The sequence below is a fragment of the Corapipo altera genome, unplaced genomic scaffold (assembly GCF_003945725.1).
Source record: "Corapipo altera isolate COAL_440 unplaced genomic scaffold, ASM394572v1 1, whole genome shotgun sequence".
NCBI lineage: Eukaryota > Metazoa > Chordata > Aves > Passeriformes > Pipridae > Corapipo > Corapipo altera.
The window spans coordinates 22,470,259-22,495,656 of NW_020884873.1; the positions used below are offsets into that span (position 1 = coordinate 22,470,259).

The 25,398-nt window shown below is 41.5% G+C and overlaps 1 protein-coding gene across 1 annotated transcript in view; it reads right to left on the reverse strand.

Moving 5' to 3' along the window:
- Positions 1–1,960: 1,960 nt before the first annotated feature.
- The window catches only part of PLXNC1 (plexin C1), a 70,197-nt gene continuing 46,759 nt past the window's right edge, over positions 1,961–25,398 (reverse strand). Inside the window, exons 22-31 of the mRNA XM_027661850.1 lie at positions 18,509–18,686; positions 17,200–17,303; positions 12,940–12,994; positions 11,876–11,907; positions 11,680–11,787; positions 9,577–9,740; positions 8,986–9,133; positions 7,076–7,216; positions 6,911–6,985; positions 1,961–5,223 (exon numbers count right to left, since the gene is read on the reverse strand). Of these exons, the coding sequence (XP_027517651.1) occupies positions 5,119–5,223; positions 6,911–6,985; positions 7,076–7,216; positions 8,986–9,133; positions 9,577–9,740; positions 11,680–11,787; positions 11,876–11,907; positions 12,940–12,994; positions 17,200–17,303; positions 18,509–18,686 (1,110 nt within the window). The 3' untranslated portion in view covers positions 1,961–5,118. The remainder of the gene's footprint in view (positions 5,224–6,910; positions 6,986–7,075; positions 7,217–8,985; positions 9,134–9,576; positions 9,741–11,679; positions 11,788–11,875; positions 11,908–12,939; positions 12,995–17,199; positions 17,304–18,508; positions 18,687–25,398) is intronic.

Consider the following 25,398-nt stretch of genomic DNA (forward strand, 5'->3'; position numbering starts at 1 on the left):
AGAGCAGCCCTGTGGAGAACGACTTGGGGGTTCTTGTGGATGAAAATCTGGACACAACAGTGTGCACTCACAGACCAGAAGGCCAATTGTGTCCTGGGCTGCATCAAAAGAGAGTGGCCAGCAGGTCAAGGCGGGTGATCCTCCCCCTCTACACTGCTCTGGTGCGACCTCACTTGGAGTGCTGCATCCAACTCTGGGGTCCCCAGCACAGGAGGGACATGGACCTGTTGGAGCGAGTCCAGAGGAGGCCACCAAGACAATGAGAGGAATGGAGCAGTTTTCTTATGAAGACAGGCTGAGAGAGCTGGGGTTGTTCACCAGGGAGAAGAGGTGGCTTCAGGGAAACCACATTATTCTTCCAGTACCTAAAGGGGGCTTATAAAAAGGAGAGGGAATTTTTATATGGGTACATAGTGTCAGGACAAGGGGGCAGTGGTTTTAAACTGAAAGAGAGGTTTAGCTTAGGTATTAGGAAGAAATTCTTTACTATGAGATTGGTGAGACATTGGAACAGGTTGTCCAGAGAAGCTGTGGATGCCCCATCTGGAAGTCTTCCAGGCCAGGCTGGATGGGTTTTTGAGCAATCTGGTCTATTGGAAGGTGTCTCTGCCATTGGCAGGGGGTGAAACTAGGTGATCTTTGGTCCTTTCTAACCCTAACCATTCCATGAGACTGTGAACTATTGCCAAGGCAGGCACTCCTTCTTGGTAAGTTTTGTTTTTCAGTAATTTTCCACAAAGTCAAAACGTGAAATAATCTCAACCCATGAAAAAAAATATTTAGCAAGGTATTGGTTGCTGAAAAAATACCTGCCATTTAAAATAAAAAATTATTTTTTTTTTATAAATCCTTTAAAACTTACTTGCTAATATCCTCTTCTTCAATGTATTAGTTACTGTACATTACTCTGGGTTGCTGTTACCATCATTAACAATGCTGTAGTCCACATCTGGGTTGTTATTTTGATGTTCCCATGCACATAAAGAGGATGAAATGAGATTTTAAAAGTTCTGAAAACTTTTATTTGCAACCCTTGAGAATGTGCCTCTTGAATTGTTAAATTGGGAATAGGATATAATTTTTTTAATATAATATAGCAGAGATAAGTGTAACAAATTGCCTTCACATTATGAAAATGTAAGTTTGCATTTGTTGCCACTCTAATTTGTTTACTTACCTACAATAAAATTATTTATTCAAGGTTGAAAGTATTTAAATTTTTTCCCATTCATTATCAGTTCAGTAATAGAAACTTGTGAACCTAAATTAATTTTTTATTTTGTTTTTACTGGATAGTGATGACTTTCCTGGAATTGTAGTAATTATTTGATCTGGGGTTTGTTTGTTTATTTGTATTTGGGTGTTTTTTCTTCCCTTCCCCCCCCCAAAATACTGGAGCAAAAGTCTGGGACAGTGAGAATACACTGCAATTTCTTATAATAGGGTATTGCTGTTAGACTATAGGAACAGAGAGCAGAATAACTACGTTGCATATGGTGATGTTGGCACTGATTCAGTTTCTCTCTCAGAGGCTGCATTTTTGATTTTCCATACAGTGCAGAAGTATGATTTGTCCCAGTTCTGGTCAGGACTGGGTTAATTTTTGCAGTAGCCAGGAGGGGCCATGGTTAGGACATGGAGGTTATTCTGTACCACCTCACATTCTTTTCTGGGGACAGGGGAAGGGGTCCCTTCTGGGTCGCACAGGGTGGCAGCACTGCTCAGCAGCCACTGGGTTTTAGACCATCCCCTCCCCAGCATCCTTTTCTTGTACTTCCCAACTTCAGCATGATGGAATTGTGCTGTGCTGACCTGCATGGTTCTGCCCTGCAGCCTTGCGGGGTTGGAGCTGCAGCAGGTATTCCTCATCTGATGCCACTCTGTTCTTTGCATGACCTTGGATTGGATTGTTACCAGCTGTTCTTGCTTTCTTTTAACCTTTTTAAAGTACACAATCAAACTAACCTCCAAATGCTTTTATTCTAGATAAACCCATACAAACACCAACATGTATTTGTCATTTGCACTTTTTTTAACCATTAATTTTAAACAACAGGTTAACTTCTGTACAACAGGAATTACTTTACACATTAGTAAGATTTGCCTTCAAACTAGATGACTGCAAAATAATGCTCTGTAAGCTAGTGTTAGAAAATACACTGTTTGCCATAGCAGTTTGCCTGTAAACATGTGACAGTAAGTTGAAGAGAAGTTTGCTTTCATTTCTGAGAACGTGATTAGAACTGTTGGGTTGCCGTAATACAGAGGTTTCTTTTTGTCCGTGTAACAGTAACGGCAAATGGCAGATACGGAAGTTGTGCCAATGTTTTGTGTGCTGACCCAAACCTACCAAAAGAGCCACAATCACTTAATTATACTTCACATCACTTTGTGAGATCCACTTGATGGGTTACAAAGTCCCAGCATGACTTAAAAATGGTTTACTAACAGAGTGACACTGTTTAGGAGGCTTGAATAAAAGGCAATAATCCTATTCCAGGCTGTAGGTAAAGCTACAGGGCCTGCTTCAACACATACTTAATCTCTAGAAATCATTAAAGCTATTGTAGCAAACAAGCAGTAGTACAAATACAGAATAGGACTGATTTTCATTTCCTCATCAATATAAACACATATAGTGAAGCTCACAGGATCAGACCCACGCAAACAGATTATATTTTACAGCTTTTCAAGCAGAAATGTTGGATTTGTTTTTTCTGCCTGTACAGAAGGTTACTGTTGAACAAAACTATCACAGTTCATTTGAATGCACTGCCAGCAAACACCTGAAGTGGAACAGAACTCTCAAACTGGAAAGAGTAATCCGCTCATGCCTCTCCTTCAACGTTAGTTACTGTGCTTTTTTATTTATTTGATGCTGCTTTAAGTGTTAGATTAAGAATAATAAAAATCAAGCCCTTACATACAGGTATTCCAAGCTTAAGTGCTAGTCAAGCCGTGATCCACTCCTTTAGGACAGAGGGCAAGATAGGTTAGGGTTGGGTTGGGGGTTTTTTCCAATTAAAATTGAACTATCAAAATATATTGTGCCAGGCAGAGAACTGCTGAAAGTACTGCAACATTGTAGTGCAGTTTCCTGAACAAAGCCATACATTCCATCAAGTATAAAGTGTAAACTTAATAGCAAGAGTAAGACTTGAATTAAAAAAAAAAAAAACACAACAAAGCCATCACAGTATGGGTTGTTTGGTGGCTGCCCTCTCTGCTATGCAAGAGGTACAACTTGTGCAATCACACAGCAGGGAGGGGGCAGACCAGCAGGCAACATGTTTTGGTGTTTGCTTTTTTCCACGTTAACAGCCGGCCTTGCTTCGGCCAAGGCTTGGTTAGCGTGTGCGGGCGCTGGCCGGCCGTGTGCCAGGGGACTGTACCTTATACCAGGTGCTGGGAGCCTCTGTGCCCAAACCAGCCAGTTTCAGCACTGCTGGCCTGCAGCTGCAGGGCTCCCCCAGTGCAGCAGCACATGGCAGTAAATCTTGGAGCTCTGCTGCCTAGGAGCCCTGCACAGCCATCTCTGGCTGCTCACAGTTCCAGCACTGCCTTCCTTGGACCAAACCTGGCATATCCTGCCAAGGCAGGTGACAGTGCTTCCCTCTCCTGTGGGCCACTCACCTCCAGCAGTGGATCCCTCCAGAAATGTATGGAAACGTTATCTCCGTGTCACCAATGCCTTACCTCAAACCTAAGGGCACGTGACAGCCTCAATACGAGTCTCCTGTGACGGAAGCAGAGTCCATGGTGACAAATCATTTCAGCTCTGTAGCAGAGGGTAGGACTGTGCTGGTGCAGTAGCAGAGCTGGAGCCACGGTTGCTCCTCCATGGCTTTTTTCAGTAGCCACTGCACCAGCCTCATCCCAGCAGCACAGCCATGCACCTGCTTTCCAGCTGGGCTGACTTTAGCCACCAATGCAAATGTAATGGACTCCTTCCTTTGAAAACGGCCAAGCCTCAAAAACCCCAGCCAGACTAAGGCAGACAGTTACCCCTCCCCACCCCAACCCCAGCGAGCACATTTGTATCAGTTTCTCATACACAGAGATTACACCAGTTCTCCTGTTCTTACATATTATTAAACTAACCTTCTTTGACCTGAACCCCCCCCACACACACACATGTTGGCTTCAGGTTTGTGAGGCCCTTGTACACAGACAGAAGCCTGGCCAGGACTGTCAGCATTGATGCATGGGCCGATCATGCACCTGAGTATAGATTTATGCACCAAAGTGCAGCTATCAGCTGCTTCATCAAACCACAACAGTGTTCTGGTGCAGTGCAGTTTCACCTGTGAAGCTGCTCACAAGTGTTTCACAGCTTATTTAAGGATGGAAAGGTAGAAATGTAAACACAGACAGATGTTGGCCCAGCACCCTTCTCCGAAAGCCTCCCCCCTGCCTCTTTCCCTCAGCAGCTGGCTTCACTTTGCACATGGAATTTCTAAACTAAGGAAGATAAGTCCTGCCATGTAGCATTTGGCCTTCAAACCTCAGACCCACTTTTTTCTGCTAAACACACTTATCTGAAGTGTCACTTTGGTGCCAGGTTTTTGTTGGGTTTTATTGATGTGGGGGGGTTGTTTATTTTTTTTCCCTGAACAGGAACCAGTGAACATTTGACTGGAAGGAAGGAAACTGGAGCTGACCCGTATTCTGAAGCCGGAGCTCACCCTCACAGTTTGCCAAGCTGCTGAAAGGATGTAGCGAAACATCAGCTTTCCCTCTTAAAAAACGAGCTAAGCAACTTGCAAGTTCACATGGGCGACTCTGAACTTACAGTGTATTTTGCACATCTCCTACGACCTTGTTTTTAAGTAAGCAGAAAGCTTACTTAGACAGTATTTTTGAACCAAAGGGTTATGTGTGTTCAAGTACCTAAAAATGCTGGCCCTGCCAACACCAGATTCGCTTTTACATGCCCATGTCTGAATATGTAACCCTGCCCGTATTTCATTCCCAAATGTGGATATTACTTGAATGGTCAGAGTGGAGAAGAGTGTCCAAATGTTTCAAACCCTGTACATATAATCAGTCAAAACAGTTTCAGGAGCAGTAGCACTAATTTAAAATTTCCCATAGTGATGCTGTGAGTCAGTGCTCTGCTCAAAGCCATTTGCATTTTTTCTTTTCATCAAATAAGGCTTTTACTTGCTGGAGCTGCTTCTGGACTTCTTCAAACCCCCGTTCTCGCTCGAGTTTGCTGACAATCTGTTAACAATTAGCAAAAGAGAAAATAATTTTTTAGTGCTTATTTTACTTGCTATTTTTTAAAGCCTGCTTTTCTATATTCTAACAACTGCTGACAGAAAAATCCATCTGAATGCCTGACTATCTGTAAACATTCTTTTCTGACTTTAACACTTTATTTCAGTAGTTTTCCTTTCAAGTCATTCTGATCACAGGATTTGCAACACTTCCACAAAAGAATGACTGAGCCAAGCAGAAAAAACAAAACAAATCTAGCACATGCTCATCTCCCAAAGTGTGAGGCAAGGCCAGTGCTCCAGTTTTACCCTAGAGAGGATTTGCAAATGATATTTTATTTCTCTTCCTCTGTCATATAAACTGAGGGCAATAAACTGCCTCTCTTCCTCTAACTTGCCTACTTGGCCCCAGGCCCAGGTGACAGGGAGGAGCACTGCTGCTGTCTGAAAACTCTTTGCTGGCAACTCTACAATGGGACAGGTCTCAGCAAATAATGAAGGAGGTTTAGATGCTCCCAGTCAAAAGCCAGAGGGAGAAGAGCTGAAGGAGGATTTCCATCTAAGGATGGGCTAAGTTTAGCCAGTGCGAGCTTCAAAAAACCAAAAATGGGCACTAAGACTTGAAAGTACACTGAATTTTCCTGTATCAACAATTTTGATGAGCTTAATGATGTGTGATTATCTGAGTATCATCCCAAGCTTCTTTTAGGAGGCAAGGATTTGATGCTGAACCCAGATAATTTGAGATGTTAGAGATCAGAAGTGGCAAGCCAGCTAACAGGTGACTGAGAGCTGGATGATTACAGCAAGTGCTGATGCTGTGCTGTTGGGGATGAAAGAGAGAAAGGCCTTGTTGCTGGGAGACCCAGACAACCTGCTGGAAGTGGTAAGGAGGCCTTCAGGCAACACACCCCAGCTGGCTCTTATCTGAATCCTTGCACAGGCACGAGCATCCTCCTTGCAGCCTCTGTTAAGGATGCAGAGCAAAATGGAGCAGAGAATCCTATCATGGAAAGTGGAGGGCAGGGATTTTCTTAGAAAGCAGCTTAGAGGTAGCCTGTGACTAAGTGCTTTCAGCTGAGAAAAGATTTCTTTTGTTAGTAATATCAGCGACTGGAAGCTACAGCTGCTTCTCTTTGAGAGAAAGGCTATTAGAGCAGAGCGTTAAGAGGGCTATGATGGGAAAGGAGCAGACTCTTCTTGCTGTAAGGCTGAGCTGCTCTGCAGAGGTGTTTGCACTGACTATTAAATTGAGAGCCCTGGTGCTACCGTCTAATCTGATTTCTGAAGCTCTAGGGAAATGGAGCGTGTGCACAGGAGTTGTGACAGGCATTTGCAGAGACTCTGCAAACAGAGTAGAACAAGAAACCTAGACTATATAGGAACTTCCTCAAAGCTACAGGGAGAATTTTATTGCTAGTGTCTCTGTGAAATACAGCAGTGACAGGGGAAGTGCACTTACAGCCCTTTGGCCTGTGACCCCTCAGAGGGGTGGGGGCTGCACTGCTCTGGCCCCACACAGCTCAGTGGAAGGAGCAGTCTTGGCTGCACTACGGAGAGGCTGCCTTTGGAGGGGCACTCAGGAGGTTGCACATCAGGCCAGCCTTTGGTCACTTTGTCAAGCACCACTTTCAAGTCTAAGGTAGTAAGTTAACATTAAAGGGTTAAGCAGGCATAGCAGCTGTGCTTACCTCATCATAATATTTCACTATGTATCTGTAGATTTCAAACAAGGCCACTTTCTCATTAAATTCATTTTCATGTTTCTAAAACAGAAAATAGTTCCTGTCAGATAGTTCTCCTTTTTAAAAAATCTTAACATGAAAGCAAATGAAGTTCCTGCTTCTCAACCATACCTTAGATTCCTGAGCTAGAAATTCTTCAACCTCTGCAGTGGTCAGTGGAGGCAGATCCCTGATGGCTTTGTAGTACGCTTTCACCTCCTTCTTGTAGAGTGGAATGTCCTTGGCATAGAGAAGTTTATTTGTTGGTGCTTCCTTAAAAGAAAAAATTTGAAGCGTTGTCACTTTTCACAGCACAGATTTCCTAAGGTTCCACCTCCACACAGTTAATTGCATCTAATTGTATCTGTATGACTCATTTTTTCTTTGCAGTGGTTATATGCATGGAACCAAGGATATGAAACAAAGATGAAAAACAGAGGCAGGACCTCAGTAGTAGTGTATTGTATCTCGTGACAGTTACCATACAATGATATCTATTGGCATTAGAAGGGGTGACCATTGGTTCCACAGATATATTTTTATTTCTCACTTCCTCCTTAAGGCTCCCTAGACCTGAAAGAGCGTGAAAGCTGAACCAAAGGGCCCAAGGCCAATACCCTGTTTACATGCAGCATTCAGCAGTATTGCTGAAAGTTCCCCTACAGTAACACACCAGAGAGTCTTCCTAGATCCTGCCCTGGCAGAGGTCCTCCTAAAACTCCTTGGTCCCTACTCCTCTCCCTCTGTGGTTTGAGCGCATGGAGAGCTGACTGCCAGACATGCACAGCCAAAGGGATTTTTTTCACCCCAGGACTTCAACAATCCGGGTCAACACTGACCTATCTGGGAGCTTTAGGCTCAATCGGGGAAATAAGTGCTGATGTTTGTGGTAGGAGTCAAAGCCCCATTTGGAAAACGTATTTTCAGAATGTAAAAGTGGGGGCTGGCAGTCTCCTGTCACCGCTCTGGTTTAAATTCTGGGGAAAAAATGACACAACCATGTGATATCTTGTCACTACTGTTTCCACTGTGTGATGAAATGATTTAAATGTTTGTTTCTAAATGGCTAAAACATATTTAAAGATAAAATGCTAAAACCAATGAAAAGTAAACACATTTTAGTACTAAAAGACCACAAGACATTTCCTGCAGTATCAGCAATACTTCACAATATATGTTAAGCACAGAAATCTAACAATCATGCTCATTTGCAGTTTTTCCATGAAGGAAGTGATGTATTTGTTAGCTTTTATTTATGATACTTCACTCCTAAAATATGACAAATAAGCACATTATTTGCTATTTACCTCTAACAGATGAGCAGCTGGACTAGATCACTCACGAAACTAGTCCATTTTTACGTAACTTTTTTTAGGGTAAAAAGTAGCATGAGCCTGAACAAATGCTTCCTGCTTTGGTCCAAAGAAAAGGAAAATACCCTGTGGAAAAATGAATTATTTCTCGTGCTCAGAGTTCCGGACATTGTACTAAAGAGTTTCTGAATGTAAGATGTCTGGACTTGGTACTCCAGCAAATAATTTTCCATATAAAAAGGGAGCAGCTAATAAACGTGGAAGGAACTGTTTCAAACTTCAGAGCTCTTTCAAGTATTCTTACAGCTTCCAGCAGCTTACTGTGTGTGTTTTCTGCAGATTAGTCTGTGGCAGAAATCTGGACTACTTATCAAATAATATTAGTGCTCTTATGACCTTAGTTTAAAACTAGTTTGAAACTTCATTAAAATCTTACAATTTCCACCTTCTTCCACAAATTGTGTAAACTCACTGTGCAGAAATGAACTGCAGAGAAGACAAGCAGCAGTTAACTATAAATACGGCATTCTCATAGCTCTGTCTGTGTCCTTGTGAATTCTTCAAAGTCTTGGGAGACAGACCAGCAAGGAACAAAAACCCAGCTTAATTAGGCCACTGACAGTTTTGCCCCGAATGTCAGCAGATCCAGAACTTCATCGCCTGAATCATTATATAGTTGAAAAAGACAGTAGTTGAGAAATTAGCAGAAGACTGGAAGGGCAGCATTACCTTCCCGAGGGTCTGTTCTGCTAGAGAAAAGGCATCCATGAAAGCTTGTGCAATTACAGACAAACAGCCATCTATATGTGAAGTCTTCTTAATATCAAAGACAAATTGGGGATTCTTCAGTATGTTCACCCAGAAGCGAAGAGGAAGACTAGACAGAGAAGAAACAAGCATCTTTAAAGTTTACCACTCAGGTTAATTAACAACTGCTTTAAAATGGTACTTAATTACACTGCACTCATGGAAAGCAGCACATTTCAGGGCTGCTTATTCGTGTTAAAAAAGGGGTCAGGGAACAAAGGCTATGGAGCAAAAACATCAGTCAGGCACCCATCTTCAAATAATGCTCTCAACCTGCCGCTACTGCTCTCTGAGCGTGAAGTCAGTATGCAGACTTACAAGTCTTGGAAGCCATGGTGGTTTTTATTGGTATCAAATCAATACACTAAAATTACTGTGATCCACAGAGCCAAATCACATCTTATTCCCAGACATGCTAAAATCTTATTCTTCTGATCACAGATGACCCATTCCATCTTTGCAACGTCATTTTCCAAAAGCACACGTGCCCCTGTGCATGTCCCACAGGCATACCTGTTGGTTTTCCATATGTGGACCACATCAGGGTCAGTAATTTTTTTGCTCTCAGCCTGGGCATCCAGAAAGTCAAAAAAGTACTTGATGGCAACAGGTGCTTTATTGTTGGGTAAACTCCAAATGCTCCTGAAGAGCTTTTCAACAACTGAATGAATTGCAACCTGAAAAAACAACACAATGAATTTTTTGTTATTACACGAGAAAAGAATAGGATCTTCTACCTCAGAGAGCTGAGCATGTCCAAGACAACCACATACAGAAACTACAATATACTTGTGGTAAACATCAAGGCCACAGGTTATTGGAAAATAAAATAGTCAGTAACAAAAATGAAAGTACAATACACCGCAATGAGTTGCTTTCAAATGCCACACATCCTATTGCTCTGCCAACAGGGGAGTTGCGGTGAACTTCATGATACATCGTAGGTGGAAGGTATCACTTGGTCCAACAAAGGCTACATCAACTCTTGGGATACTATTGGCACTGTTGCCAAAGGCATTTGGAACTTGTGGCTGAAAGTAAGATGGAGGTGAGGAAAAGCAGTTTAACCAGTTTCCTAGGACACTGGTCTTCATGGTGCCATCTGCGACACATACTCAACACATGTGCTCATCAACACTTCACAGCCAAGTGGCTCTGGCACTTGGTCTAATTCTAGCATAACGGCCATTGGTGGTATACAAAGACACTAATGCTAGAGAGAACTGAAAACTGCGTATTTCTCATACAGAAGTGAAGCTATTTGGCTCACAGAAGCAAGGGCTTGGTTGCTGATGGACTCGCTGACAATCATAAAGTATTCATAAGTAGAGGCAAACAAAGCAAAACACTGTTTTGCACCTTTTTTCTTCACATCTGTTCTGAAGCTCAGTTCAGCCCAATCTTCCCTCAATGAGAAGGATTTAAGCATATCGCAGGGTCTTTATGCACTACCAGCCAGTTAATTTCAAGTGGTAAGCTCTGCAATTGTGTCTGTGTGCATGTACAGGAGAGAGAGAGAGGGAGAGGGACATGGTGCAATGCAATTTCCTTGGGTGTGCAGCGTATCATGGGTGGAATTTCACAGAGAACGGTATCAGAGCACTGTTGTTCAGATCAGTGTTTCATTTTGGAGATGGAGACGACTAATTTAAAGCCCTTTAAAAGGACTGTTTCTTAAGAGCCTGATCTTTTCTTCTGTACTTCAATCTTCCACCATAAGAGATTACTGGTTTACTCCAGCAATTCCTGAGGGCTCATGTTAGTTTTCACAGCTAATGAGAAATGACTAGTCTTTACTCTCACTTTGGGTAGTGTCCCAAATTACTTCAGATGCTATCAACAACCTAATTAAATAATGATTGATAGATTTTTAAATGCAAGAAGGCTATAATCAGCATGCCTTCAGGCCTCTCATATTGGACAGCTCTCAGTGTTGTGCACTGATTAATATTTTAAGTAATATGCTGTTGCAAAGAGTTTTATAACCATTTTGAGTAAGTCAGAAACAAGATGACGTTACCAGAGGGAGTAAGCAGGGCTTATTCCTAAGGAATGCAGATTACATAAATTAGGTAATTGCATTATAAATCCTAAGGACCTTGTTTTTAAAATTAATCTAGTTATTTTAGATGCTTAATTTGAAACCCTAACAGACTATTTCATTTCATAGGCAGTATTTTGTGAAACTCAGGCTTTTGAAGTTGTCTCTAAGCTGAGCAAACTCTAGAGGAGACCAGGGAGATTGTTGACTGAAAGTTGTCTCTCCAGAGAGGATCGTTCTTGCTCTATAGGACTCAGTGGTAAAACTCACTTTCCATTAGCTCAATAATTGCCTTTTTTCTTTAACCTGAGAAAAAAAGGTTGTGCTTACTGAGGAGACAGAGAGTCTGAGTAATAGACAATTTTAGAACTCTAGCATTAGAAAACCTGCAATGTGTCTTTGCAAATGGTGATAATCCATACTTAGCAGTGAATTTTATATGCTACCTTTTCATTTAACATTTGATATACATGCAGGAAGTCTGCACAATTTCTGCTTTAATTTGTATTTCTGTTGTGCCAAACTAGCCAAGCCCAACATCAGCCCTCCCCCAAAATAAAGCCTTTACAGTTTACCTTGGTTGACAGAAGCTTTGTGAGATACATTTCTTTCACTTTGAATTTTTGCTTTCCTTTGTGACCTGCTCCCTTCACATCTTTGTTTGCTTCCGAGTCTGGTAAAATCTGTCATGAAGAGATTAGAGAGATTACATAGATTAAAATACAGCTCAGTATTAAATCTACCACTTAGCAGTGTAATGACTCAACTCACCAAATGACAGTGCTCATCCGAGTAGTCCACATCTAAACAACAGAAAGCAGAGAGCAAACAGGTATTAATAAAACACACAGCTACAGGCTCGTGAGTTCTGCTGGGCTCTGGGCTGTGCAGCACGGTGCATGCCAGGGTGCCAAGCAAGCAGACTCAGCATCGTCCTTTCCTGCCTGCAGTGTGGGGGAAGCCTCTGAGAAATGTACAGGCTCTGGGCACCTCCCCAGTGCCAAGCTGCAGCTCTGACCACTAACCCAGGGCATCATATCTGCTGCGGGGGTAAGCTGGTAGCAATCACAGCTCCTCTGAAAGGAGGACAAGAGACAGCAGATGAGATGATTGCATTGGTTTAGTCTCTAAGAGTGCTCAGCGCAAGTGGGCTGAGATCAGGCTTGAACACAATGAGAACAGCAACCCTTGCTGAGAGAGGGCAATGACATCCCAGTGAGATGTACACATCTCTCCTAACTTTGATGGTGAAGTAAACCACACATCAGGAGCATGTTTTTCCTGGGGGCTACAGAAAGTTCTTCCCTGAGCCACCAGCGGGGTGGGAGCAACCTGCATCCCAGTGGTAGGTGAGATGAACTGACCCCCCGTAAGCACCCTTTAACTCCTGACCTGCTGTCAGCCAAGCCAGAGTTTTCAGAAACGCAGTCAAAAAAATAAGGAAAATTACATTTTTTTTGTTATGCCTGTCTCTGGACAGTGCACCACTCTGTCTGTGATATACAACTCTGGGCACCAGAGAAAGGCACGTTCCCCGTGTTGGTTTCAGCAGTCAGCACTTTGAGTCACCCGGGCTTCCTGCCTATGAGCCTGTATCTCTAAGTAATCATTTGTTGACAACTGTAAGTCCTTCTATCCTCTTTCACATGTCCTAGGCCCACTGTGCCTGCCAGAGGCCCAGAGCCAGGGTAACATGGCTCTTCATTTCGCTCAACTAAATCCAAGTACATTTTTCTTTCCTCCTACTGACCAAGAGATAACCTGTCACAGCTCAGCTCTCTGCATTCCCAATCATTCTCCACAAAAGTTTAAATAGATTGCAGTTCCTCTGTTACCTGATCGGATATTTGCTTTCTTTTTAAAGACTTTTATGGTTGCTCCATTTGAAATCTGTAAGCAAGAACAAATATATAATTTTGAAACAAAAGTCTAGAATTCACGAAACCAGCAGTTTCATTTCCTCCTTCATTTCCCTCATTTCCTTCAGTCCACGGCAGCACTTCGTTCTCACCATGGTGTGCACGGGTTTCAGCAGCAGCCAGGGCTCAACCTTCAGGCACGGGCAGTAGCTGCAGTTTATTAGCCTTACCTAACAAGTAACTCTTACCTAAGAAGAGGGAAGGCACCTCTTCCAATGAACCAGCCTTGAAGACCTTTCCCTTTCTTTGATTTTTCTGGTTCAGCCCATATTTGGACATTTTAATTTTCATGTACTGCTTTGTGCTGTTTTTTGCACCCATCTTTCTATAGATTGCTGAGGTTAATCTCTCTGGCTTCAATGAAATATGATCTTACGGGAAAGTGAGGCAGGGAGGTGCACGCAAAGATGAATTCTCTTCTGGTCCCCTTTTCTTCAGCTCAGTCTGTTCTCCCCATGTCCTATGAAGGGGCCATGTTGAGGGTCTAGCCTGGTGCTCCCAAGAACTATTTTCAAACTGAGTAAAATATTTACACACCATAAGATCAAGATTTGTATCTTACCACCACAGGATTTCTAGGAAAAATCTACCTCCTCCTTCCCTGAATTTATAGTACTGCCAGAATGTTAAGTATTATCTTTAAAACAAACTGGCAAACCATGCTTTTATTGTCAAAGAGTAACTAAAAAACAGCTCCCACTGAGAGCTACACCACTGCTCTGCTGTCAAATGTTGAGTCTTGCCAAGAACTAGTGCACTTGCCTCTATAATTACAAAAACAACTGTCCAGTTCTAGGAAGGGATCTCTGCCAAAACAATTTAAGTGTTTTTTAAACCTTGGCAGCCAGCCTGGTGTGAGAAACCAGTTTAAACATTAAGATACTCTATCAAAAGCTGTGTCTTATGCCAAAAAAATCTTCACTTACATTTGCTCCTGGAAAGTAAATGCAATCCATTTTATAAGTATGATTTTTTTGTGGGGATTCCATTTATCATACTGAGTTTCAGACCTCTTTCAAATAACACAGTGCACTTGAAAACCACACAACAAGTGGGAATATGTTCTAAGGCTAGCTTGTGACATGAAACAAACACCCAGAGAGTCCTCCTACTTGGCCCTGAAGATAGGTAAACAGGAACAGGGCTACACAGCAGCTTACCCCCTCTCAGAGCTGTGTGGGCAATAAGCTGCCTTCATACCCTCTCCAAGAAGTAGGAGAGCAGCTCAATGCTGTTGGCTCCTGTCCTGAGGGAGATGGGCAGAGCTCACAGGGAGAACCATGCTTTCCTCCAGGAACCAGAAGCGTTACTGCAGTGCAGCCATGACCAAAGCCCCCACTTTAGGTTTTATTTCTGGGACAAATTATGCTTTTAGTATTGAGTGGACTATGCTTTCCCTTCTTTATCATTACTGCAGCAGCCATACTTGCTGTTTCTTTCTGTGTGATCCAATTAAAAAAAAAAATTAAAAAAGCCCTTCTTTCTGTGTCCTGCTGTCTAAATCACTTTTTGTAGTGGGCTGCTCCCATTGATACCTTAAAATATCTTTGCTCTTCCAGATGCATCACCAACTGGAGCAAACTGGTAGAGGGAAGATCTCTTCAGTTCCAGACAACATGGAATACATCTACTTTGCAAAACAGAAGATGAGTAGTGTGGCTCTATGCCTCTTCCTTGTTCTCCAGGCCTCCTGTCCTTACTATCATCCAGTTCGTGCCAGTCGGCTCCCTAGATCACACATTCAGATTTGCTCTCTGGGGCTCTGCCTGCTCCTGGAACATGTGATGCTGTCCCAGGTTGAGGAATTGAAGATCTGCGACTGGACAGCAGATCTGAAAGTGGTTGTCTAGCTCTCTTCTTGCGTGGGGAATAGGATGTCAAGATAACCAGCAACTTTTTTGTCATGGCTTGTGGTTACTCTCATGGAAACAATAGTGCAGACCTCATAAATAATCACATCAATAACCCTACTAGGAGCAAAAAATTAGAGCAAAAGAGCATACAGGTCAGAGACACACGAAAGTCTAATAGTACAGAGGATTTTTTTTCTCTTCACAGACACCACACAAAAATGCAAATAACCCCTTCTTACACGTTTTAAAAATCAGTGTAGAAACTAAGTTTGCTTTTTCAAGAATGACTGCTGACTCTGGGACCTTCACAACACAACCCTCATGCTCCAGTACCTTAAAAAGATTTGATGGTGCTTCCCAGTCTCAAACATCTGGTTACTTTCTAGCATTTAAGGCTGGCAAACAAGAAGAAAAATTCAGGCTTGCTACAGAACTCTAGGTACTGTTGAAATATAAGTTGGAATTTTCTCAGGCAATTTTACTGCCCTCACACAGTATATGCAGTGTCTCTTTTTCTTGCTAGCTAGACACCTTTACATTCCCTTTTGCATTAATATGCATACAAGAAAATACACTAGATATGTTAATGGCTAATACTTGCCACTAAAACACTGCCTGAAATGCCACTGAGCTTCTGCCTAAAATGTAGACTACTTCGTCAGAAAAAGAGAACTAAAATAGCTAACAGAGATATCCAGCACAATATTTATAAGGCAGCTGCTAAGCTATAATTAGTGTGGTTACAGCTCAGTAAAAACAACTGAGTCTCTTAGCTTGCACCTGCCTGCAGAAACCTCAGATGACAAGGGCTGCGACAAAGATACCCAGGGATGACAGTGACCAATAGACACCCATGACCCACAGCATGCCATGAGCTCAGGAAGTGCAAAGGGCTGCTGGGTAAAATCAGGGAGCACTTACAATAGTTGCCTGTGGTAAAGAGGGCAGGTACTGTCACATTAGGCAGAAGTTCAAACATCTAATCAGATTCAAATCTATGTTGACCTTTGCTGCACAGACTCAAACTGCAACACTACAGTGTCCTAATTTGTACAAATCTCTGCAAGTGGAGTGGAGGAGCTTAATCTGTAGACAAAGTTCAAGACAGGCATAGGAAAAGCTGTATTTAAGCCACTGGATGGTGACTCAGGACATCTGGGTTCATCGCTGACTCCTATGAGGTAAGGAGAGCTACAAACACCTACAGGAATCTGTAAAGTGACTCTGAATGAGCTGGCTTCATATCTAAGCAGCCTTGTGCTCTGCCTAGGCTACAAAGTCCTGCTAGGAGTCCTTGTTTCATTATGGATGGTACTCTGTTTACTCATGCAGACAGCAACATGTTCCGTCCTGGCTCAGGTTCCTCAGCACCATATTGCATTGCATGGCACAGACCTACAACAGCAAAACTTCTAAATAAATAAAAATTTATGATCATGTTAAGAGCCAGACTTCCAAATTCAACAATGAGGCATAAAGAAAGATCTCTGTCTAAAAGCACTCAGCATAATAACCTCCATTTCCCAAACCTATCTGGAAGCATCACATGTGAACTTCCATATCACCTCAGGCCAATCACCTACTGCACATTTTACACAGCCTCCCACCCTCCATTTTGACTGGTGTCACTGGAAACTCCTTAGAGAGGTAACTCTGCTTGATACGCTTTTACAATGTGCTACACTCAGAAGTGCCCTGCCACCAGTTGCAGCCTTGTGTGTTGTTGCAGTGATGGACAGATTATTGCAGCACTGCAAATGACTGGTTTACAGGTGAAATTGGAAGCAGAGAGAAAACTTACGCTACAAGTGGCAACAGCAGATGGAAGCAGAAACAGAGAGAAAAAGGGAAATTGACTGACACAGGAGGTCTCAAGAGAAGAGAGAGTGAATTCATCAGTGCTTTTTATTCTGACTCTTGATGAGATTTCACAAGTATCACTATTGCCTGTTCAGATAATCAAAAATGAGGTGGGATGAGGTAAACAATTGCTCATTGAGCAAGACAAACTCAACAGCAGAGACTCAAAGAGACTCAAGGCAATGCTCATAGCCAGAAATCAGATGCTGTTTTAAGTGAAATGCTCAACAGAATTAACAGTTTACCTAGTATGCTTGAACCAAGCAGCCCTGTAAACCTCTGAAAAGTAACAGAAGACATGACTCAGTGGCAAAAACGTTATGTGTCACACAATTCTTTCTTTCTGTTGATGATGCTCAGCTATCTCTTCAAGATTTTGATCAATTGAGATTCTTCTGTGTAGACCACATTTAAGTTGTGGAGAAACTGCTTCTCAGCTCATTGGTATGGCTTCTGTGCTTACCTCGTAATGGCCGATGGTATTTAACTTCCTTATCCCATCCTCCATCACCTCTGAGGAACCATCAATATCTAACAATTCTCTTTGCTGCTCCTCAGACACAAGTTCTGCAGTATGACAGCAACAGAAAAAAATTACGTTCCAATGGCATTCTCACTGTACAGATGTTTGCAAAGAAAAACAACACCTAATTATTTTTTGACCAGTGACTCCCAACTGAGCTGTTTCTCTCTGTCCTTGTGCCAGGTCACATGGAGGTGGTTTTGCACTCCCACAATACTGATTCCTTTTCTGAGTGACAGCCTCAGTGGCTTCCATTGCTGCAGGCTTTTGATGTTTCACTTTGTGTTGGCCAAGGCAGAATTTTTGGAGGTTCTTTCACCTAATCTAGCTATTCCACTGCACAAGAGTGCCCTGGTGTTATGGATACACTGAGACTAGAAGAAAGGTTCCACAAGCCACTTCTAAGAGATCACTAAAATGAGCTGTAGATTGACACACATTGACATAGCGCTTGTTAAGGGTGGTCAAGCACTGGTGACGGATATAGACATCAGATATGAAAGCAAATTATGAACACTTGCCAACACAGAATCCGAGAAGGTGAGGAAATAACAACATTTTAAGGAGCAAGTCCAGGAGGTGACAAATGCCAATAATGTAGAGTTTGTTAGATTTCCTACTGGGGCACATGGGAAGTGATATAGTGGCAACTACAGATTTTTATCTAACCATGGGCTCTTAAAAACCCAACAAGGAAAGGCCTGCTGGAACGGCCTTATTTACATCTGTAGATACTGTAGGTAACTTTGTGAGTCACATGAGAACTATTATATAAACCTAATCTGACTACAAATAAGCTATATTTGAAGGCTCTTTTGATCAAGGGTAACGTAGGCCTGTAGGAAGGAAGGAAGGAAGGAAGAAAGGAGGTAGCAGGAATAGGTAGGAACTAAAGAACTTGATAATCATGATGTGTCATCTGCTGATGAAATTTAACAACCAGCTGTATTTAGGTGGATGGGCCAGCCACCTTACTTAACTCAGAAAAGGAATATAGAAATTTTATATGTTTAATAAATAACATGTGTTAGTTAACTGCAGTGATGAAGTCCTTGCAGAATTGAAGCAGATATAGGTTCATTGTTCTAACGGGTAGCATAAATGATCTAGTATTTGCCTCAAAATTCCTCATGAAGGCTACATTCTGTTTGAACTCTAAAAGAAATCAAAGGTATGAATCCCTAACATAAAAACTCCACAGACAGACCAGTGAACTCCATGAAAATATAACACAGTGACATTCTCTTACCAAGACCGATTTCATCCAGCTGAAGACCATAGAGAAAGCCATTCTTATTAAAGAAAGCCTGAAGGCTCTTCTCCTTGGCTTGGCCTATGGTATCGCAGTCCAGAACATTAACCTGGATAGTCTGACAGGCATCTCCACTCTCATTTTCTGGGACTTTTTCAAAGATAATATTCACTGTCTGGGGAAAGAAACACATGTTATTCTGACTTACAGGGAACACCTAGCATGGGAAACCTAAAAATTCCTGACAGATTTTCAGCACATAAGAGATTTTCAGCATATTTATTATTAAAGCTATTTCAAATAAAGATTATTTGAAGGAATTACACAATGAAGCATCTAGAATTCTTCAAGTTCAAAAAATCAAAGATATATATAGCTATATATTTCCAAAAGTGTATTCTGTCTTCTGCTTTTGTGCAAATGTATTTCAGTGAATCACCAAAAAAAGACAGGAGACAAGGAAAAATTACAATTCATGTTCTAAAAAAAGCAGATCTTTTATGTAAAATGAATGCCTTAACAGGAAAACTGCAAGTGACAGGAGATGTGATAAGGCTGCTGAGTAAGTCATGGTGAGGATGATTGATTTTGAGTGGATAGGAAGTAGTGTTAAAATGCATATTTACACCAGCAGATTATGCTGAGTGCCTTACATCATAAAATATATCCACCTCCCTTGGAGGTGTCAGTGTCTGCCTGTGTGCAGCTGTGTCTCCAGAGGCAGGAGCAGTGGGAGCAGACGCAGTGTGAAGAGAAAGCATGTTGCAGCAGGCAAAATTCAAAATGGTCCACATCTGCAAAGTGTGCTGTATTCTATTGGTTATTACTCCAGGTCAAACACCCATACAACCTGTCCAGTTATATCACCCTGCCCTTTAGCTCACAGCTCCTCTTAGCTGGGATACAACTCATCTGCTAGGCTGCACACTAGGTGAGTACAGGCTACAAGTGCCAATGAGACTGGGTGACCATCTCTTGGGACTGTTTTTTGTCAGGTTGTATTTCTGATCAGGTCAGGCAGATTGATTGCTAGAAGGCAGGGAAAAAGGGATGAGGCACAGAACTGCTAGTGCCAAGGAATAATAGCAAAAATTTCCAGTGCCCCGGCCTGCTCCATGCAGCAAAATCACTGTTCAGCTACATGGATACAGATGTTCTGCTGGAGATGTTCTGGGACTTGACTACAAGTGGCATAGGAAAATAAACATACTTGAACCCTTCTGGCTGTTGGATGTTTCTGGTATAATATTTATGTTTGACTGAAACGAGAGTACTGCAGGTGTGACTCCGTGAAAGAGTGATCATTAAAACAGGAAGGATGTAAAACATTTTTTTATCTGCTGTCACGTGAAGGAAAGAACTTCTGTCCAGGTTGTTGCAGGGACAACTTTTCTCTCTTTTTAGAAAAATGGGTAGTTATTAATAGTTGTAGAATGGTAGTTTCTGATCATTACCCAGTAAGAATGGAAATTATAACACACTGGTAGTGAAAAAAAGTAGTCCAAGGCGACATAAGTTAAGTTTTACTGTTTCTACAGAAGCAAAAGGAGTATTAAAACAGGGTTGCAAAACGATGAAGATCAGGATTTAAGAAAGACTAGGATGTAACTTAAGTAATAGAAAATAACTTAATCAGGACACTGAGATGTTTAATTGTGAGGAAAATGAGTCCATGGAAAGGACAGATGGAATGGAAGAACAGGATATGTGGGAATGGTGCCTGCAGAAGGAGAAGCAGACTGGACACCATGCCTCAGGTTGGGATTTCATGTGGAAAATTAGTAAAAAATATATTGGCACAGCAATGAGGGAGTCATGCTTGGTTAGGTCCACAGACCAACTGAACAGACAGCAGTCCTGCCCTTGACTTGGATTGCCCTGAGGTCATGTTCTTGTAGGATAAAAATGTGGACAGGGACTAACTGTATTTTGTCCTTGGAAAACTCATTTTAATAGTCTTTGCCTCTTCTAGTCTCTGAAATGACCTTCCTGGAGTAGCTCCTCGCACTTTAACTGATGTTGATTTTGCTCTACATCCTTGGAAGCATTCCTTCCTTTAGCTGATCCTTTCCTCCTAACATTATTCCTACACTGCAATATTCATGTTCCTGCTTCTCCTTAATTTTCTATTCCTTTCAGACTATCAGGAGAAACTGTCTATTTCTCTGCTGCCTTTTCAGCTCATGCTCTCACACAGGTTGCACAGGAACGTGCAGCCTCTTCAGTCATTAGCAAGTGAGAATCCTCCCATTCCCACTCAACTCATTGTAGGACGACAGGACTGTTAAAAGAGAGTACTCATCCTTTATGTAGGTAGAACACAAGTCATTTGTGGACAGCTTAAGTGGAAGTGTCCAAAATGTTAGGATAATAAGAACACTTTACAACTCAAAGAAGTGGTAAGACAGAAGGAATATTTAAACGCATAAAAGTCTCTAAAGCACCTGCAACTACTTGTATAGGAACTAGCTTGGACGCTAGTTACAAGACAGGAATAACTGTAAAAAACATATTTGCACTCATGCAGTGACAGAAATAAGATTTGAAGACAGTGTTTACAGATGGCTTTTCAGATTTGTACTTTTCTTGAAAACTAATTTCAAACAATGAATTATTTACTAAAGCTATTAATAAACACAGCAGATAATAAATCAGATGTGGTTTAATGTGATAATATAATATTAAATATACAATATAATTAAAGAAATGTGATAATATAATATTTTCTAAGAAATAAAGAATAATCTGGGATATTCAAGGACTCTTATTCATTACCCTGTTCTCTATTCACCTATGCATCTGAACAGATCATATTTCCATTTATCAGAGAGACTGAAAAAAACAAAAAACCCTGCTGATTGGTAAAAGTTAGACAATTTATGTAAAGAGTCAGCACCATGATGTATAGCACAACAAAAGTGCCTTAAACCACTCCCCTCTCTCCCAGACTATGAAATACAATAAACAGGAAAAATGAGATTGATTGCATGATCCTTCTGCAGCAGTTACCCAGGAAGAAGTTATAGAACAGTTAACCAACTGGCACAGAAAATGTTATAGGAGTTAAATTTAGGCTAGATGGGCACTACACAAAGGAAGGGTTGTGCTGTAGATGCTGTAGTATATGGCACTCAATTTGTCTCTAATCCAGAAGACTCTCCTGTAGCCAACATCTGCATTGCTCACTTTCTAGTGAGGGCTTTTGTATCCTTTTCTGATTACAAAAATCCCCATATGTCACATGCTTTTAATATCTTCCTTATCTCTCACAAAGTGTGACTAATAATACCACAGCCATGATGTCTTATTAGGAAATTGGTTTCCCTGTCTCAGCTTTACTCTTTTACAGGCCTCCCACTTCTTTTAACTCATAAAGCCGTTGAACACTTTAAAGAACCTTCCAGCACATGGCTTAGCTTTCCTTTTAATAAAAGACTGTTGACTGAACAGGTGAATTAGATCATTTATTCCCATCTAAAAACACAAACACATTTCAGCAAAGAATTCAACAGCCCAAATGCCTTTTTAAAATAAACAGTGACCACTCAAAAGAATACCGGAGCACCAAGTCTACCATATGAATAAATCTCCCCTGGTTTTCTACAGGAGATATACCACCAAGAACTCCTCCCATGCCAGACTGGCATTGTGTAGCTTTTCTATTCAAAATGAAACACTTCAGTGAAATGCTAACACTCAGCTGTGCAGTGCACTCCTTCAGCAGTCATTGAGCAAATTATCTGCCAAGGGGTGCAGCTGCTTGTCTGCCTGTGAGAAAGCAGGCTTGCTTCCTCAGCCTGAGAAAAGGCTCCATGACACATTCAAGTCTCTTTCAAGGCAGTTTTCTCTCTCGCTACTCAAATATAAGCACAGTATGAAACAGCACAGCTCCTCAGCTCATACTTGACCCATGCTTTTAGAAGTACCTTTCCTTCAATTCCTCCACTTGAGTATGTAGTTCAGCAGCCCATCTCTGTTCAATATCTCACCCTTTCTAGCAGAGAGGGCTAAGAGTAGGGGGCTGGGTGGTCCCAAGGTCTGTGGCCTTTTTAAAAAAGGCATGGGGCCCTGCCAAAGAACAGTTGTAATACAATTCAAACCCAACATGTTTCTCAGTTCTCTTTTTTTCTGGTTAGAAATGGCCTGTCCTTCCTTCTTTCTCTATACCTAGGTTCTTTCTCCTTTGTCTGCCAAGAGTTTATCTGCATAGTGGTGTGTTTAGGAGAAGACCTGTGGAGCTCCCCCCGATTTTCAGGAGCCTGTCTGTATCTTGCTTTTATTGGATTGGAATTGAACTCCCAATCCTGAAAGGAGAGATTCTTATGCAGAGTGCCTGTACTCTTGTTTGTGCCCTGTCACTGATTTGAGAATTGAACTCCCTAGCAGATGTATCCCTGTGTCTTCAAGTGCCTACACAGCTCAGAAAATTTGGACACTAAGTGTCTGCAGCTGTGCTTCAGTATCTTTCTATCACCCTCTTCTTGGCTGTATTTTTATGCTTTGTTCTGGACAGATACATTTTTATTTACTGCTATTGCAGGGCTGGGGAAAGGGGCAAAACAAAATACCAACAAAATACTGTGAGACTCAGAATGTAACTGCAGTTAGCAAATGTGCAAATGCTTTTGAAAACTCAGATCAGATTTATTCCATGCAGAAAACAAAACCTGCAATACCTTAGACAGAAATGTTCTTCCACTGTAAGGTTCCCTGTCTGTATGCTCACAGGTCCTGCATGTCATTACATGTGAAGTGGTGTTAGTAAGAGAAAAAAAGCTGACTACTTCCTCTTTAGCCTCCTGTTAAATGCTATTCTTCCAAGAGAAACCATGCACAGCTGATTTGCTTCCCCAGCCCAGAAAGCTTCACCGTTCCACCTGTCTTTCACAGCACAGTTTTAGTTTCCAGCACAAATCTCAGATAAATACGCCAAACAAAACTGTTTCCATGTCCAGCAAGAACTACAGTCCTTGTACTTCATCTCTGCAATTTCACTGCAGGATCCTCTCTCCTTTTCTGATGGTTTTAAAGGGAACATTAAGCCACTTCTCAGCTAAGAAACTGCTGCACCTTAACTGGGAAAGCTGACTTACTAACTGTATAATAGTATCATTATCTCCTGTTTAAAAGCAGGAATATAAAGTACAAAGGTAGCAAACAACATCTGAGAAAGGTTATGTGCTCTCTCACTTCCTCACCCATCTACAGACAGCCTTCCCCAGTGATATCAAGTCCTTCTGACCACTTCCTCTCTTTCCTCTTCTCTGCAGACTGACCACAAGACCCTCTTAGTGACTGCATGCATAGAAGTAGCACTGGGAAAAGTATTTAAGGTTGTTCAGCAGTTTCAGTCAGCTATACCGCAAGGGGCTCTCCATTTGAATTCGTGCTATAAATAAGAAAAGTCAATCAATTCCACAGGACCAGATGTTTCTGTACTAGTAACAGGCATATTGGGCTTGCTTGGAAATTGTTGCTCTGTATCACTACTGGGTTTTGTATCCTATGGCTACATATAGGAATATATTTAAACTTACTCTGGATAATGCAGAATGCAGCACACAAACAAGGAATCCAAATATCTTGTATTATGCATTTCCTTTTTAGGTCCCAAACTTTCTTTCCAAATGTGGTAACTTAGCTTCAAGTACCTTCAAATGAAGCTTCTAACAACAGCCTTGCAAGAAGATTTAGCTGTAACTTTATCAGTTTGAGAATTTTCAGCAGAAAATCACAATTCAGAAATGATTCACAGAAATGTTGCCATTTCAGTGAGTGTCCTACGTGACCCAGTGAGCTAAAACCAATGGACTGCTGACAAGCCAAATTTTCTAGGGTCAGGTAGTCTGCTCCAGTATACGGCATCTTAAGACCTCCAGGTTCTTGCTGCAAAACAGATGGGCAGAAGAAGCTTCAGCCCTACTTGAGACTCCAGATATAGGCTCTGAAAATTAATGAATTCTCCTCCAAAGCCACCCGCACTTGCAGTGACCGTGCCATTGCCGTTGCTGCCTGGTAGTTTCTGTTGCCAATGTCTGAAGCCCACTTTTCAGTTGCACTTCCCATACTCCTAATTAAGTATGGTAACTCCATCAGGAAGCCAGGAGCTATGAAGCAAGGAAGCTATGCAAATGACTGGAAACGCACATTTTAAAGTTCTCAGACCCAAAATCACTCAGAAAATCGAGCAAAAAAGTGCTCTGGTTATTCTGAAAACCTTTTTCAGACCTCCTACTCCCAAAGTCACAATTTTACATGCTCCAAAGTGCAATAATCTTGCTATCTCTTCTCATCTCAGTGTCAGAATGACAATCAGCAAGAGAATTCCAGCTTTTAAAGAAGTCTGGGTGTAACTGTAAAATAGAGAGTATTTCTTAGTTGCTTTGAGAAAGGCAAAAAAATCTACAGTAAAGTTCAGAAACTTAGCTAGACTTCCTAGATACCTAGTTTTTAACCAAGCAGGTAAATAAAATCCACCATGCTGTAACCTTGCTAATTTGAAGCTAATTTGGTTCTAATAACATGGAAACCCACAGCAAATTATTGCTGCCTGAAGATTAGCCACAAGTAAACACAACAGAAAAATAAAACCTCTGCATTCCATTCTTTTATTCATTGGTAAAGTGTAATTTAGTTTAAATTCTAAGCATGTTTATATTTTTGTCGTACACTTTAAAATAAGAAGGATTTTTTAATACCCTGAGACTTCACTAAACCTAATCTTTGGCGATTAATGCATGCTGTGAAGTGAGGAGTGAGTGCTATTTGTGAAATATATATTGGTGAAATACCAGCTAGTTAAACTCCATTGTGTTCTGTAACTTTGTCAACAATAATAATTTTACTATCTGGGTACTTAACCATCACCTTAGTGTCTAAGAACCTTA